The sequence below is a fragment of the Mirounga angustirostris genome, unplaced genomic scaffold (genome assembly GCF_029215605.1).
Source record: "Mirounga angustirostris isolate CCGP_5_RB_7025 unplaced genomic scaffold, mMirAng1.0.hap1 SCAF_5, whole genome shotgun sequence".
In the NCBI taxonomy this organism is placed as follows: domain Eukaryota; kingdom Metazoa; phylum Chordata; class Mammalia; order Carnivora; family Phocidae; genus Mirounga; species Mirounga angustirostris.
In genome coordinates, this window is record NW_026991713.1 from 169,177,523 (window position 1) to 169,195,774 (window position 18,252).

General features: G+C 41.9%; 1 protein-coding gene across 1 annotated transcript; it reads left to right on the forward strand.

Moving 5' to 3' along the window:
• Window positions 1-17,194: 17,194 nt before the first annotated feature.
• LOC123841739 (fibrinogen silencer-binding protein-like) lies at window positions 17,195-17,995 on the forward strand. Its single transcript, XM_045871262.2, has one exon. The coding sequence runs from the start codon at window positions 17,195-17,197 to the stop codon at window positions 17,810-17,812; it is 618 nt and encodes a 205-aa protein (XP_045727218.2). The 3' UTR covers window positions 17,813-17,995.
• The last annotated feature ends 257 nt before the right edge of the window (window positions 17,996-18,252 follow it).

Below are 18,252 nucleotides of genomic sequence, written 5' to 3' on the forward strand. Positions count from 1 at the left end.
CACTGTCTAGCTCCAACCCAGTGACTTTTAAACGAGCAAGTTCCTTTCAAACTCCCAAGCGGTTCCACGGCTGGGATCTTCGGTCATACCCCCTCCCCCATCGGGCTGTGACTTCTTCCCCCACCTCCTCCCTGGATGAGCCTCCCTTTGATTGGCACAGGAACTGGAAGGTTCAACGATTACTCGCTCACAGAGCATCAGACCGAGCTGCAAGCCCTTTGATGGCCACGTCTTTGGAGATCATTTTCACGGCCAGTCTGCTCCGTGCCACAGCCCCCCGCATAGAAAGGTATTTATTGATTTCGGGCTTCTAACGCTGTGAGCAAGTGGACCATGAACAGCCTTCCAAGGAGGCTGGATCTGACTTCTAAAGCCCTCTAATGAGCCGGGTGTTAGAGCTGTTCTGTCTCTTAGCCCTGACCTCACAGCACCTGGGGGGGTGGGGGGGCCAAGAAGCTGTGGTGTTTCCCCCTCTGGAGGCTCACAGGCTGCAGGAGGAAATGAGGGATGACCTCCGGTGGCCACACAGAAACACTGAACCTGGCAGGGCTGGAAAATCACAGGTACTTGAGGCCAGGCTTGCCCCCTTATGGCTTTCCCAGAACCCATGAAGCACAGAGCCACACTGTAGAACGTTCTTCTGTGCGTCTATGGTCTAGGCTAGGATGGCCACGTGGCTCAGGGGCCTGTGGGTCCCATTCTGCAACCCTTTCCCATCCCCAGGTCTTGGCTGGGAGACACCCTCCAGAGGGACGCTGCTGGGTTTCAGAGCGCCCTGAAAATAATGGTTGGGACAAGCAGACTGGGTGTATTCATTCCCCGGGGCTGCTGTAACCAAGCACCACAAACCATATGGCTTTAAACAACACAAATTTATCCTGTCACAGTTCTAGAGGCTGGAAGTCCAAAATCAGAGTTTCGGCAGGGCCAGGCTCCCTCTGCAGGCTCTAGGGGACTCCTTTTCCCCAGACGGTCCTCAGCTCGTGCATCACTCCAGTCTCTGCACGCACCTTCACATGACCTTCTCCCCGTGTCTCTTGAACATCATCATCCCTCTTCTGTAAGGACATCAGGCATTGATCAATGGCTCACCTACTGCAGTATGACCTCATCTTAACTAAGTACAGCAGCAATGACCATATTTCCAAATAAGGTCACGTTCTGAGGGGCTCAGGGTTAAGACACCAATCCCAGTGAATCATATGGGTTTGTTCAGACATCTGAGAAGGATTTTCGTGAAAGAGCAGGGAAGACTTATTCAGTGTAGCTCCAAGGTGGAAGAACTAGGGCCCATGGGGGAGATAGAGAGTGTTGGCTTTGGCTGACCCAGAAGGAACATTCTAGAACCAGGGACATGGTGAAGCCACTGAATGGACTACTGTGTGTGTAGAGTTTGTAATTACCCTAAGCCAGCATTGCTTCTTTCATCATTTATGTATATGAATCCTTTTCATCTTCGTGACACCTCATGACATATTTATTATTTCCCACTTTTTCCTTATAAGACAACTGAAGCACAGAGGGGTTAAGTAATGTGCCCAGGATCACACAGCTAGTAGGTGATAGAACCGGGTTTTGAACCCTGCATATATGACCTCCAGTTCCTGTCTCCAGGGGCTTCAACATATTTATTCAAGCAACTGTATTAGGTCAAGTATTGTCCTAAGCAAAGAAGAGCAAACTCTATTGTTCTATAAAGTCTTGGAATATGTTTAGTGTCAAATATTTCAAACGACGTCCACGTACATTCATGTTCCTTGGGAGGCAAGGGAACTCCATCACCGGGGATATGTTTCCACATATAGGTGCTGCCCCTGGTAACTGTCAACATTAGTAGATATTCTGACAGTTTACCAAACATTTTATACATGTTCTCTCTTATGCAACTGGCAAAAATATTTGATGAGAGCTAACATCACAACTTGCATCTTATGGATAAAGAAACTGAATTGGCAAAGAGGCAGCATGATTCAGGTATCCTGGTGTCTATTGGTGGACAAATCCAGATGTTTTCAGTTATCTCTTGCTCCCTAACAAGTAGCCCCAAACCTTAGCCAAATAAAACAATGGCAATCAGTTTATTATTGTCTCTCATGGCTCTGGGGATGGACTGGGCTCAGCTAGGCGTTCCTCACTCAGGGTCTCTCCTGAGGTTGCCATCAGACTGTGGCCAGGCTGGGTCTTCTGAAGGATGCCCCACTCACATGTCTGGTGCCCAAGCTTGGGAAGATTCAGAGCTGGGAAAAGATAAGAGTTCCTTGTCTCTCTCTCTCTCTCTCTCCCTCTTTCTCTCTCATCATTTTGCATGGTCTCTCCACCATGGTAGCTTCCAAGTAGCCCTGCCCTGGTGTAACAACTCAGGACATCAAAGCAAGTATCACAAGAGAACAGGGCAGAAGATGCCCAACCTTGGCCTTCTCTAACTCTGCCTTTTAAATCAAGTACATCCCTTCTGCCACATTCTATTCAAAGACAATCACAAAAGCCTGCCCGGTTTCAAGGGGAGGGCATGCAAACTCCCCCTCTTGATTGGGAGCACGTCACAGAATTTACAGATGTGTTTTCTTTTTTTTTTTTTATAAAGATTTTATTTATTTATTTGAGACAGAGAGAATGAGAGAGAGAGAGAGAGCACATGAGTAGGAAAGAGGGTCAGAGGGAGAAGCAGGCTCTCTGCCGGGCAGGGAGCCCGATGCGGGACTCGATCCAGGGACTCCAGGATCATGACCTGAGCCGAAGGCAGTCGCTTAACCAACTGAGCCACCCAAGCGCCCCCAGATGTATTTTCAAACCAGCTTTTGATCCCATGGACCAAGATGTTCTACTGGGTTATCGCCTCCAAGTGTTAACGCCTGAGAGAAGTTCCTCTTGATGCTTTGTTGTGCCTTTGTTCTTTTATTAGCCAAGCCCTTATTAGGGCGTGTCTCTCTCTCTCCTTGGAGGCCAAGAAGACACAGTTTAGGACAGAGTTGAACAAGGAAGAAATGCAGCTAGAAGGCATTGAGGTTCGGGGTAGAGGTAGAAAACAGGAGAAAAGGATGATAGAAGGACGATTGATCGGGGCACAAGAAGAAATGGCAAATGCCCTCTTTCCCTTCTCCGTTCTTTCTTCTCCCTGCCCCAACATTCCCCCATGGCCGAAGTGCGAGGAGGGCAGGATTTTGCAGCTACGCCTGCCTCCACCGCACATCCGGACTCCTGGGCAGCCATGCTCAGCACTTTGGCTTTATTTTCACAGGTCGAAGCCGCTGTACATTAAAAGTTCAAAGTGATGCTGCCTTCACAAATCATTAGTAAAATTGATGCCACTGGTAGCTTCCAAGTTCATGCATGCTTGTGAGACCGGGCTCTGAACACTTTGTTTATTCCTAGTAATAAAGTTTTCATCAAACCATCTTTTCTTTTTAATTGAGCTAATAATTTCACTCCTGTCCTCTGGGCTGAGTCACACTAGCTAGAACCTGCCCATGTCTACCTGAACAAATACCCAAGTAAAGAGTGATGCCTTAGCAGGGGGAGCAACAGAATTAGCATGGGAGGGTCACGTTCCTGCTCTGTGGTCTATGTGCTGGGTGTCTCTGAGCTATCCACTCAACCTCTCTGAACTGTTTTTATCTCCCGTAAAATGGGGGAAATGCCTTCCTTGAGGTCAGAATGTTAAATGGACACATTAGGAAAGAGTCCCTAGCTGAGAGGCTGACATGCAGGAAGTGATCAATAAATGCAGTTTGCATCTATTTTTAATTAATTTTAAGCTCCATCTGACCCCTCCATCTTGTAATCTGCTTTGGCCACTTCTCCTGCATTTAAAGAATGCTTGCTTCTCTTTCTGATCGTGAGGGTGATCGTGCTCATCGTATAATATTAGCAAAGTACTAAAAAGTGGAAAGAAGGAATTGCAAATCACGGCCACAGAGCAATCACCCACTCTAAATATTCTGGCATCTTCCTTTTCAAGCTTTGCGTGTGTGTGCGTGTGTGTGTACATAGACGTGTATGTATACGTGTGTAAGTGTGTATGGGTTCGCGCCTCTGTATGTATCCTCATTTACCATTTTATCTCCTTTCCGTCATGCACGTGCATTGTGAACATCTTTCCGTCTCACCAGTCATTAAAAATCTGATTCTTAGTGTACGAACATGCCTCAATTTAACCAACTGTTCTGTGGTTGAACATTTCGCTTCCTGTGAATTTTCTCTACTAGCTTATTAATAATACAGAAATGTGAATAGCCTCATTCATACATCTTTGTCCACCCCTCCAGTTATTTTCTCAAGACCAGTGCCTCTGTATCAAATCACTGTGTCAAGGATATAAACAATTTAAAAGATCGTCATATGTATTGTCAGAAAGCTTTTTACAGAATCGGTATCAATTTATATTCCCATTAGCTGTTTGGAGAATTCTGATCTTACTATAGACAGCCCAGCATTATTATCTATAATTTATTTCTTCATCCATTTGATAGGCAAAAGAGTGCTCCTTTGTGTTGCTTTATCGTTTTCTTTTTTTATTGATTTTTTTCTTTTGAAATCACCGTAGATTCACATACAGTTGTAAGAAATAGTACAGAGATCCCTTATACCCTTTTCCCCCCATGCTACCCAGAGATAACATCTTACAAAACTATGATTCAATATCACCACTGATCTTGATATAATCAAGACGCAGAACGTTTTCATCACCACAAAGATCCATAATGTTGCCCTTGTTATTATTACCACACTCACTCCTCACCCCTCCCACCTCTGTGTCCTTAATTCCTGGAAATTACTAACATGTTTTCTATTTCATTAATTTTGTCATTTCAAGTATTTTATGTAAGTGGGAGCATAGAGTATGTAACCTTGTGGGGATTGGCTTTTTCCATCCAGCCTAATTATCTGGACATTTATCCAAATTGTTGTGTGTATCAAGAGTTTTTTCCCTTTTATTGCTGAGTAGTATTCCTTGGTATGGATATACCACAGTTTGTGAAACTGTCCACCCATTGAAGGACATCTGGGTTGTTCCCAGTTTCGGATCTTTGGATAGAGCTGCTATAAACATTTGTGTACAGGTTTTCTGTGGGACCCTAAGTTTTCAGTTCTTTAGGATAAATGGCCAGGCATGCAAGTCATATGATATTTGAGTACATAGTTTTTTAAGAAACTGCCAAATTGTACTATTGCTTTAATTTTTCTTTCCTTTAATTATTCGTTAGGCTGCATAATTTTAATAATTTTTATTTGTTAATGTCTGTTGATCTTTTTACATTTCTCCACTGAGATGCTCTGTTTTTATAAATTCAAAGGATCTTTTTCAGTAAAGTAATGATAATAATCATTTCCCCTTAAATTTCTTTGCTTGCTTTCATGGTTTATGATGTTTTAGATGAATAGAAGTTTGAGATATTTATGATTTGACCCATAGGTTTTTATGATTAGAAAGTTCTTTTCCTAGATACCAAACAATTAACTTATTTTCTTCCTTGATGCTTTAGTACATCTGGAATTTATTTTGGAGTATAGTATAAAGTGAGGACTTAACACAATTTTGTTTCAAAGGAATTAAGTCAAATTTCTAACATGAGTTGTTGAGTCATGAGCCCTTCACTTCTTTATCACATGTTCCAGCTCCTGATTTGATGCTGTTTTCTGTTTCACGGATCTGTCCGTTGACTCACGACTCCTAACACATTTTCATTTTATAGCTTCAGTGTATGCTCTGTATATGCCAGGGAAAATCGGATCACACCTCTCTTCTTACTTTAAATTTTGTAATTTTTATGAATTTCACAGTTCTTCATAATTCTTAACCTTTTTCTTTCTGATTTTTTTTTTTTTTTTTGAGAGAGAGAGAGACAGTGCCTGAGCAGGGGGGAGGAGCATAGAGAGAGGGAAAGAGAAAATCTCAAGCAATCTCCAAGCTCAGCACAGAGTCGGACACGGGGCTCAATCCCACCATCCTGAGATCGTGACCTGAGCCAAAATCAAGAGTTGGATGCTTAACCGACTGAGCCACCCAGGCACCCCCTTCCTGATTGTTTTAAAGCTTTTTATTTGAAAGAATCGTAGACCTCCAGGAAGTTGCAAAATATACTATGTCGAGTTCTGGGTACCCTTTACCCATCTTTCTGCACCAGCAACATTTTACATAACTATAGTACGATGTCGAAACCAGAACATTGACATTTGTACCATTTGTACCATTAACTAGACTATCAACATTTTTGCATCATGGATGCACCATTTCTACATACAACACACAGTTCTAATTTTATCCCATGCATAGATTCGTGCAAACAGCGTTGCAGTCAAGATACAGGGCTGCTCCATCACCGCAAGGGTGATCCTCCATGATACCCCCTTTACTTCACATCCTCCCTTTTTTAAATTTAAATTCAATTAGCCAACTTATAGTACATCATTGGTTTCAGATATATTGTTCAATAATTTATCAGTTACATATAACACTCAGTGCTCATCACATCACGTGCCCTCCTTAATGCCCATCACCCAATTACCCCATCCCCCACCCACTTCCCCTCCAGCAACCTTCAGTTTGTTTCCTAGAGTTAAGAGTCTCTCATGGTTTTTCTCCCTCTCTGATGACTTCCCATTCTGTTTTCCCTCCCTTACCCTACAGTTCTCTGCCCTGTTTCTTATATTCCACATGTAAATGAAACCATATGATAATTGTCTTTCTCTGATTCACTTATTTCGCTCAGGATAATGCCCTCCAATTCCATACACATCGATGTAAATGGTAGGTAGTCAACCTTTCTGATGGCCGAGTAATAATCATTGTATATATGAACCACATCTTCTTTATCCATTCATCTGTCGATGGACATTTGGGCTCATTCCACAGTTTAGTTATTGTGGTGCATGTGCCCATACATGCTATGAACATTGGGGTGCAGGTGCCCCTTCAGATCACTACATTTGTGTCCTTTGGGTAAATCCCTAGTAGTGCAATTGCTGGGTCGTAGGGTAGCTCTATTTTCAACATCTTGAGAAAACACCATACTGTTTTCCAGAGGGGCTGCACCAGCTTGCATTTCTACCAACAGTGTATGAGACTTCCCCTCTGCACATCTTCCCTCTCTTTATAATTGCATCCCTGTCCCCAGCAACCACCAATCTTTTCTCCATCTCTATAGTTTTGACATTTGAAGAATATTATATAAATGGAAGCATACAGTATATAACCTTTTAAGGCTGGCATTTTTTCCACTAAGTGTAAAGCCTTGAGATCCATCCAGGATTTTGTGTATATCAACAATTCATTATTTATTTATTTTTATTGCCGAGTAGTATTTCGTTGTGACAGAGCTGGTTTAACCATTCACCCACTGAAGGACATTTGCATTATATCCAGTTTAGGGTTGTTTCAAATAAAGCTGCATGAACATTTGAACATTTGCATTCAGGTTTTTGTGTGAACATGTTTTCATTTATCTGGGATAAAGCCCCAGAGTGTAATTGCTAGGTCATATGATAAGTGTACATTAAATTTTATTTAAAAATTGCCAAACAGGGCGCCTGGGTGGCTCAGTTGGTTGAGCGACTGCCTTCGGCTCAGGTCATGATCCCAGAGTCCCTGGGTCGAGTCCCACATCGGGCTCCCTGCTCAGCGGGGAGTCTGCTTCTCCCTCTGGCCCTCTCTCCTCTCATGCTCCCTCTCACTCTCTCTCTCAAATAAATTAATAAAATCTTTAAAAAAAAAATGCCAATTTCCCACAGTGACTGTTCTAGTTTACATAAGCACCAGCAATGTGCGAGAGATCCAGTGCCTCTGCAGTTACTAAGATTACGTTTTATTTTAGCTATTCTAACAGGTGTATAGAAATCATTCATTGTGGGTTTAATTTGCATTTCCTAATGTTGAATACTCTTTTTATTTTTCCTGATGATCTTTAAAATCATGATCCAAAGGTTCCCCCCCACCAAAATTCCAATAATATTTTTCTTGGATTATGTTTAAATATACCTTAAGTTGAGAATAATTTACATTCTTAAAATATGCAGTCTTCCAATCAAGGGATATAGTATCTCTCTCCATTATTCATTAATATTTTTCTCAGTGAAATTATATATTTCCTTTCAGATAAGTCTTGCACATTTTTTATCATATTTGGTACTAGTTTTTGCTTTGCTCAATCTATTCTGTTTTCATTTTGCAACTTCCCTGGATAGGACTTTCCCTATATATTTTTAAGCATGTTGATAGAATATAGTAAATATATTTTTTTATTTGCCTTTTATTCAGTTGCTTTTCTGAACTCTATTATTAATAGAGTAACAGCTTTACAGTTTTTCTATATACACAAATATATGCAATGGAATAAAATAGTCTAATAGTTAATATTTATTGAGCATTTGGAATATGCCAGCTAGGCAATGCGCTCTACAAGCATTATTTCATTTAAATCCATTTGTCATCTTAAGAAAGGCTCATCGGCTAGATGCGCCTCTTTGCTTGAATTAATTGTACCTCGAATCAGTGTCTGCTGTAAGGTGTACTTATAGGTTGTTATGGAACACAAGTGCACGCACACTGGGCAGCCAATCAGATTGTAAACGCCCTCTGAATAATCACACCTTAGACTGGCACGTCATGTGCAAATGTGTGCAGGAAGGGAGGCAGAAAGAAAGTTCCAGATGAACAGAAAAGAGAGGAAAAACAACAGTTTTGTTGCGCAAACATAGAGGACAGGGGCATTTATGTAAATGATTTGTAATTCCCCACCCTACCCCTGACCCCCATCATTGTGGACATCGTAGGCTAAGGATAGAAAGCAGGTGAATTACAGCTCAGCACTCCAGCCCTTTCCGTGTCTCCCCACCCTACCCTCCTGCAAGCCTCCTTGCCCAGAGGGGTGTTTCTGATTGCTTGGCTCCAAGGTTTGAACGTTTCTGGAGTTGAAACACGAGTTTGTTTATGTACATCCTTCCTGGTTTAAAAATGGAAGTATGTGCAAGTGCCCATTTATCTCTCACTTCTACTTTAACTGCCTTCCGTCAAAGTTGATAGGCATTATTCCTTTGTCATTATTTTTAAAATGGCCTATAATTATGGTTGTGATTTCCTCTTCGACTCAACAACTTATTACAGTTTTTGTTTTAGTTTCCAAGTAAGTGGGTATTTTAAGCATTTATAATTATCATTATTATTATTTGCTTTGTGATCAGAAAATATGAACCCTGTAATTTCTGCTTTTTGAAATTTATTAAGTTTTCCTCAAGACCTGGTATATGGCCAATTCTTTCATAAATGCTTAATAAGGAGGTAGATTCTCTGTAGATTGAAGAGTTTTATAGATACATAGAGATGTGGTAGAAGTAGATAGATGAATAGATATTCATGAATCTAGTCTTAATTATTTTCCTAGTCAAATGTTTAACCATTAAAACACACAGATGCTTAAGGAATTGTGTTTTCTCTCACACAGATTTTTCTGGTACATTTTTTTCCATTTCTAATAGTTGTCTTTTTTATACATTTTGGTACCCTTGAATTTTATACCTTTTACCAAAACAAAATGGTTTATGTTATTTAATGTAATTTTTATTATTTATATTATTTAGTTTAATATTTATGATACCTGATGTATTTTGTCTTAAGTGCTACAGTTTCCAGGGCACTTTTACTTTGAGCTCTACTATTTCAAATTACTTTCCTCACTCTTGTTTTTATTTTGTTGGCTGATCCATAACGCCCAATGTATCTTTGTTCATCCTTTAAAAGAGGTGTGGTGATAAAAATTAGTCATGCCACCCAGATGGATAGTCAGAAAACCCCATTCTAGAACATCCCCTTGTCTTCTGGCAGGTCTGCCTTCTAGGCACAGATGTGACTAACGTGTCCTTTAATATTTTATGGAAAACGAGAAAGGATAGTCACACCTTCTCTTAAGACCTAAGCCAGTGAGTCAGAGTGCACATTTATTTAGTTTTTATGAGCACAAATGATGACTAGTTTCCACTTTAGTCCCTTGTTTCTGCTTAATAAATGTCAACTGGGGAGCCAAGAAGAAAGAAGGTAGCGTTCCATGAGGATGGGCTGCCCAATCCTGGTTTGCATTTCAAGGTCTCCTCACCCTCTGAAGGAGGCCACTCAGACCCAAGGCAAGGCTTTTAAGACTGGATGTGGAGTCATTTTATTGGCACAGGCTTAGGGTTGAGCCAATCAAAGCTAAACAAATAGCGGGATGGCAATAATTTATACATGAGAAGAGGAACAATTTAGAATTTCTAGAAATGTAGCTATGGCAACAAATTAAGAAAGTTAGCTACAATTTGTCATTCCTTAAAGTCATGCATATTACATTATCCTAATAATTTACGTAGTAATTACTTAACAAGCTCAAATGAAAGGAATGAGTAATCATGTGAGCCTAAGGCTAAGATTTATGTGTGGGGGTTTTTTTGTTGTTTTTTTTTAAAGATTTTATTTATTATTTGACAGAGAGAGAATGAGAGAGAGAGAGCACATGAGAGGGGGGAGGGTCAGAGGGAGAAGCAGACTCCCTGCCGAGCAGGGAGCCCGATGCTGGACTCGATCCCGGGACTCCGGGATCATGACCTGAGCCGAAGGCAGTTGCTCAACCAACTGAGCCACCCAGGCGCTCTTATGTGTGGTTTAAGAGTAGATGGCCTTGCCTTTTTGCATTCAACCTTACTATTTACTGAGCATTATGTATTCAGCAAAATGGATGACCTCCACTTTCACAAATGTCAGGGCCGTAATAGCAAAAATTGTCCCTACGAAGGCAGTCACAGAACCTCAGCGCTATGTACTCAGCTCTTGCAGGTACATAGAGCAAGGCACCAGATAACAGATGGAATGTTCAGGTTAAACAGTCAGATTCAGAAGTATCTTTGGTTCCAAGTTCATGGCCACTAGGGGACTACAATTTACCCACTTCCTCGTCAGGCATTTGGGGTCTGGGTGGCCAAGTTCTTTGGTGTAAATAACCATGAAAAAAGGCCAGTCTAGAGCCAAATCACTGATGGAAGGTGAAGGTCTTTGGAGCCCAGAGTTGATCAGGACTCAGGAGAGTTAAGGTACTCGGCATCGAGTCTATGCCAGATGAATTATTCATTCAAGCGATATGGCAAAACACGACTTTCCAACTTTTCCCCTCAAGTCAGCACATGACCTGGTCCTTCTGGCCCTTCTGAAATAGTATTTCTATGGGCCACTCTAGGCTTACTGATAGAAGCAAGGACAAAACAAAAGTGAAACAGTTATTCGACAGCTTGTTCTACTCACAGAATGGTTGGGACATCCATCCCCTGCTAATTCCTTCTACCATTTCCTCCTCATTCCCACATTTTCCCCCAGCTTCCAGGTCTCTGAGTCATTTTCTACTTTGAATTGAAGTTCAGCAATGTTTATTGGGCACCTACTATGTGATAGATGTTGGGAAATCATCATGACCCGGGCCTGTCCCATCTTTCACCCCATTGGAGTTTACAATCTATAGGGAAGCCACTGTTCCCATGTGGGTACCATTTCTAGAAAGCTTTGCCTCCATCCGCTCCCTAAGACTTCATTCCTTTACTACTGTCACTGCTGGAACCACCACAGCCCTCCCAGGTACAATTGTCCCAGTGATACGGAGGCCCTTCATTCAACCTTCGGAAAAGCACTGCAGCCACAGACCCAGTCCTGTTGTTGGTTCTAGCTCTTGCTTATCAGAGTACAGCAAGGGAGTCACTGGGAGTTTTGTTAAACCATCTGTAGGTCCGGACCTACAGCTCCAAGTCACTGGGGTGGTAATAAGCTTACCAGTTGACTCTTAAGTATACTATGCTAGGGTATTGAGAGCCCTTGGATCCAGCACCTGGACTCCTGCCTGCTAGGAGCTTGTTACTGCAGCATTGACTAGTTTGTATTGACTAGCGCCCCCTACCTGGCAATATATGGTGATGGCCATATGATGGTATCGAGTACTCTTTTCTCCTTCCATCTGCCTCCACCTGTTATTCCCTTGTCCCCCTCTCCTTAAGGGGAGTAAACCCCCTCCCCCTGGTCATCAGGTCACCTCCCTTTCTCTGGAGGCAGCTTTCATCTCCTGTCCTTAGAAAAATCTCATCACACAGCAAATTGAAGCCTGGGCCTCCTTTTGACCTTCTCTGGTGTTTGCATTTGTTCATTTTGCTACAATTATATTCCATAAGAGTGCTTTCAGAGGGCAGAGAACTCAATGTGCAAACAGACTTGCAGCCAGCATCTTGGTAAAATAAAGAACTGTAAGCATTTTTAGAGGGGGATAAATAAACTCTCATTTTTAAAGGCACTTAGGGGAGTTCGTTATTTAAAATGATCACATGTGAAATCTTTTGTGAAATAATCTTCTCTTTTTCCTGCTCTTCTAGACCATTAATCTACCTTTTTAAAAAAAAAAAATCTGTTCATATACGCAAGCACACACACATACGCATACTCTGTGTGTGTGTGTGTGTGTACGTGTGCGTGTGTATGTCCTTATCTGCGTATCTGGTTTAGTCTAATGTAAGGGCATCTGTAAAGTGCCTAACAGAGTGCTATGGGTGATTAGCTTCTATTTAAAGGGCTTTTTTCCCTTCTACTGATGATGGCAAAAGGGCAGGGAAAATGATTAACAGGTTAGAAGCAGACTGTGAGGGAAGACTAAAGGAATTATGGATATTTGCCTGGAGCCAGAAGGCTGATATGTAGTTAATTACAGTCTTCAAGTTAATGAAGCAATATTTTATGGGTGATAGCAAGCAACTGTGTTTTTTATTCCAAGAACAAGAAGACCTTATGTTGTAACAGGACAGATTGAGTTTAAAGAATTTTGAATGTTGAAGTTTGAGGATGAGCAAATCAGCACCCAGACAGATATCAGAGTTACTCTCTAGATTTTTCATAGTAGATAAGCACCTTCATGTGAGGCTCCACGATACTCAACTGTAGGTCCAGCCTGGTGGCCCACAGGAAACACTAAGTAATGTTACAGTCCCTGTGCCTTTTCTCCCACCATTCTCCTAGCCGAAATTTTCTCCTTCTTTCCACTTATTTATCTTTCAATTCTCTAGCTTATTATAAAGTTTCCCTCTCTACTCCAGAGCTCTCCCTCACCTCCTGGCTTGCACTGTGTATTGTTTTGTTAGAGTGCATTAGTTAGGATGATCTAATCTTTGCTGCAGTAAGAAGCAAACCTCCAAATCACAGTGGCTTATACATAAGGGTTCATTTTTTATTTATATTGTTATTTAGGCAGTCAACTTTAAACAGTAACTCAGAGATTCTGGCTCTTTCCTTTTTTGGTCCTGCCATCTCAGGACTTCTATAAGAGATGTGGCTGAGACAGAGTCTGATGGCGAGTCTTGTGCTAACTCTTAAGGAGTTTAGTCTGGAAATGACACATCACTTCCACTCACAGCCCATTTCCCAAAACCAATTCTGCACAAATCCACCTGACTGCAAAGAGAATAGGAAAATGCAAGGGGCCCTAAGGGAGGCCTATGAGTATGTAGACAACTGTATTATAGTTCTCTACCACATGAAACTGTCTTTCCATAGAAGACTCAGTGTCAAAGGACAGATAGCTGGCCTGTGCCTTTCTGATCTGGCATTTTGAACTTGGTCCATGGCTATTGATAATAATGATGGCAACACTTGTCCCACTTAAGAATCGGTTTTAGACTCATGGCATAGATTATTGGAACTTTGAGATGAGTGGAGGAGAGAGCAGAAAGGTTACTGGGAGACTGTCTCTCACCTACACTTCCAACATACAACATAATTTCCAAGCCTGTGCTCTGCATCAGTCCCTGCTTACCACAGCCTCAGTTTCCCTGGAACTCTGGCTCTTACTCTGCCTTCATTCCCTTTCTTCTTTTTCTCACTTCCAACCGGTATCTTGGCTATATCCATCCCAGACCTTGGTGATCAGCCTGTTATCAGCCTGGAATCAAGCCTACTCTTATATCTGATTTGGGGTTTTGTGACCTAATTATGCCATGTGATGCTGTCCAATATTTGGCCTGATTTCTTTTGTTTATTGAAGTATTTTTGAGTCATATACATTTGAGTTCAAGCCTTATCTGTTAAATGCAGATTGTAGGTAAGTGGAGATGATCCTACCTTTGTGGGTCATTGTGAAGAGGAACTGTATTAAGTGTTTACTTATGTGCCCAGAATATAGGAAGTGCTCAATAAACACTACCAATTGATATTATTAAATTATTAAAACCAGCAAGTTGGAAGTGTTTAAGGGTAAGCTTATGGCTATCTGTGGCTTACTTTATATTATATAGAAAAATATTATAGAATGATGGACAAATAGATGGATAGAGATGTGATAAAGCAAATATAATAAAATGTTACCAGTAGACTAAGCTGGTGGCCATATGACTATTCACTGTACAATGCTTTCAGGTTGCCCATATGTTTGAGTGTTTTCATAGTAAAATATTGGGGGAAAACAGTAAATTTAGACATTTTTCCCTACCTCCCCCCAGACATACAGAAGTCTAAGGTCTGGCACTTGCCTTGAACAGGTTCCTAGTAAGAATTAAGGAATCTTACAATGGCCCCTCTTAACTTCCATTGATGTTTAGAGGCTGCCTGCCTTCGCAAATAGTGTATAATATGACGGGTGAGGAAAGAAGCAGATGTCTAAAGCAACAGGAACCAGTATGTAGAATTTGTCACTGGGTATTTCCAGAGGGTCAGCATAAAGCACATGCCTCCTTTGTCTTGTAAATTATTCACCAGGGAAAAATTTGGGCTAAATACTATTGCAATGGGCCGTGTGTATTCCAAGAGGAAACAACTCTAATTCCATGTGAGTACTCGACAGATTGTATGTATCACGAAGATAGCAGGAATTTTCAGGAAATACAAGAAACTGTGAGTAAGCAGAGGTTATGGTGGTACAGCCCAGTAAGGGGTGCTCAGGAGGTCCACCTCAAGACCACAGCTACAATCATCCTTTGGCTTCCTGAAGCTTCTTCTTTTTTTTTAAGATTGATTGATTGATTGATTGATTGATTGATTTAGAGCATGAGCCAGGGAGGGGAGAGGGGGAGGGAAAGAGACTCTCAAGCAGACTCCATGCTGAGAGCAGAGCCCCACTCGGGGATCAATCTCACGACCCTGAGATCATGACCTGAACCGAAATCAAGAGTCAGATGCTTAACCAACTGAGCCACTCAGGCGCCCCATGGAGCTTCTGGTGGTAACCATGCAGGCCCCAAAACTTGGCAAGATTCTTCAAAGGAAGGAGCATAAAATCCAGAGAATCGTAACATTGACAATGACACTGGATAACATCCGGTCAATTCTTGTCATTTAAAGAGGAAGAAAGAGAAGCCTGAGACCTAATTAAGACAGATTGAAGGTGATAACAATTTTGGTTTCAAACACAGCCATCCTCTCTTCTAGTGAAGGTGCTTAAGTGTACCTCAGGGTGCTTTTATGTCCCCCTCCCACTCTTTCCATCAGCGTCCCCAACACTCATCCAGCTGCTGGAAATAGACAAGATACAATCTGAGATAGAGCTTTGAGCTGCCTATACAAACCCATTTCCAGCTAAGTCTCCTAGATCTCTCCTCTGAGCTGACTACCAGCCCCAGGTGCCTCCTACGTAGAAATTCTGCAACCACTCATGCCCTCCCTCTGTGTCCCTCAACTACAGCCTTAATTGAAGTCCTCGCTACCCCTGACCTGGACTTCCTCAGTTGCTTCTTTACCGCTTTCACAACCCTCAATCTACACCCCCCACCATATGTCTTCCAGGTGCCACGGATTCATCTTTCTTCCCGTGTGGTTGTGACCGCATCATTGCTCCACTTGGATGGTTAGGGCTCGCCATGCCCCACCCCTCCCACTCCTGGGATAAAATGTCACCCAGGAACTCCTCAGTCCCTAGAGTCCATTGGATTCCACCATCCCTGTCATGCTCAGGCAGCTCAGGCTATATCAGTGGGCTCCTGGGGAAATCCCTGCTTCATGGGTGCAGTCTGGAAACCTGCATACATGATCCAAGCACCTGCCTGCGTATGGAAACTCTCCCCCTTCTTCAACTCTCAGAGCAAATGCTACCGCAGCCACAAAGGGGCCTCTGATGCCCAGAGAGCCCCCCTTTACTTTTGATCTCCCATAATGCAGCATTTGGCCCTCTATTATGGGAGTTCCCATATTTTCTCTTATGCCACAGTTGATTTTTAGTCTCCTTGCTAGATTGGAATCTTCTTGAAGCTCCAGGAGAGGAACACCTGAGCTATTACTAAGCACCTACTCTGTGCCGGGTCTTTTCTCCTTGTCATCTGTTTAAACCTCACCCAGACGAGGTAACGGTCATTTTGCACCTTTCGCAACTGAGCGAGACAGGATCAAGACCCCAAGTGTCTTACCCTTCCCATGATCTCAATGAATATCTGAGGAACTAATTGGTTTTGGACTGTTTATTCAGATATGGCTTCTCAAAGTTCCCCCAAGGACTCAAAGATAAAAAATGTTTGGTGTTGGATTTTCTCCTGACACTAACAGTGCTTTATTATATATCCATTGAAGGGCCTCTCATAACCCCGTTGTGAAATATATCTCTATGTTTTTGGAGCAGAGAGACTCTTAAAGAGAGGTCAACACAGGGGTGCCTGGGTGGCTCAGTTGGTTAAGCAATTGCCTTCAGCTCAGGTCATGATCCTAGGGTCCTGGGATCGAGCCCCGCATTGGGCTCCCTGCTCGGCGGGAAGCCTGCTTCTCCCTCTCCCACTCCTCATGCTTGTGTTCCCTCTCTCACTGTCTCTCTCTCTCTCTCTCAATTAAATAAATAAATAAAATCTTTAAAAAAAAAAAAAAGAAGTGAGAGGTCAACACAGTAATGTGAAATGCTGGCCAAGTAGCAATTGATGGACAATTTTGACCTCCTCCAAGAGAAGAAAGTAGAAAGTCAAGCAGCAAATGCTTGCTCTTCTCTAGAAAAAGACCAGTTCTGAGCTTGGGTGCACTTGTCTTGGGATGAGGACACAATGAGAATTCACCAGCCTCTGAACCTTAAGGAAACAGCTGGCTTAAGAAAGGAGAAAATATCTTTCATTCCCTCAACCACAATTATTTCTGCCTCCTTTCACAGGGGGTTAAGAAGAAGAGGTGCTGTGGAGGGGGTTCTGGATGGTGTGCTCATGTGCCTTATCATTCTGCCCATGAAGCCCTGCCCCATTTTCATTCATGCGGACAGTGCCAAATGGTGCCTTGAGCCATCGCGGGAAAGAGAAATACACTCAAACTATAAATCCATTGGACACTTTCCCCCACCTGGATGCAAACTTGGATGAGGAAGCACAGGCTGGTACGAGTTCACTACAGGTAATGTTGGATCACCATCCAGTTGCTATTACAGTAGAGGTGAAGCAAGAAGAAGACATTAAGCCCCCTCCTCCACTGGTTTTAAATTCTCAACAGAGTGATATTTTAGAACAAAGAGAAAACCATGAATTAGTACATGTTATGGAAAGATCTTTGTCGCTGTCACTTTCCTCTGTTGATATGAGAATGACATCGTCTCCATCTTCTATCCCAAGGAGAGATGATTTTTTTCGGCATGAGCGTGGAGAACACTTTAGGTCACAATTAGGGTATGATCCTCAGATTCTGCAAATGTTGAAAGAGGAGCATCAGATAATTTTAGAAAATCAAAAAAATTTTGGATTGTATGTTCAGGAGAAGAGGGATGGATTGAAAAGAAGGCAGCAGCTAGAGGAAGAGCTGCTAAGAGCAAAAATTGAAGTGGAGAAGCTGAAAGCAGTTCGCTTACAGCATGATCTGCCTGAATATAATAGTCTCTAATATTTTTTTTCAGTCTTGCAATTTGATGATTTTAATTTTGGCCAAATTACTTTCATTTGGGAATATCCTGAAGCAGAATACATACTCTTAAAAGTGTTGTTAATCTCAATTGTGAAAAAACCTTTTTTGACATGATTTTCTAATTAATTTAATTTTCTTTTGAGATATATTAAAACTTATTGATTGGTTGGCATGGTTAAAAAAAACAAAACAAAACAAACAAAAAAAAAACAAAAAAAAATCACAGCACAAATCTCTTTCATGCTCCAACTTTGTGGTCTCAGTAATTTCATGATAAAGGAGGTAGACAGTTTTTCATTCACTTAATAAATACTGAGAACCCAGACACTGTGCTTTAAGATGTTGCAGTGAATATTCTGGGTAAGATAAACCTGACTTAAACCTGTGTTGAATTAGAAGAAGCTCTATCTCTTGGGGGA

Excerpts from the sequence above, each read along its gene's own strand:
- LOC123841739 (XM_045871262.2), top strand. The coding sequence starts at position 17,195 with ATGCGGACAGTGCCAAATGGTGCCTTGAGCCATCGCGGGAAAGAGAAA.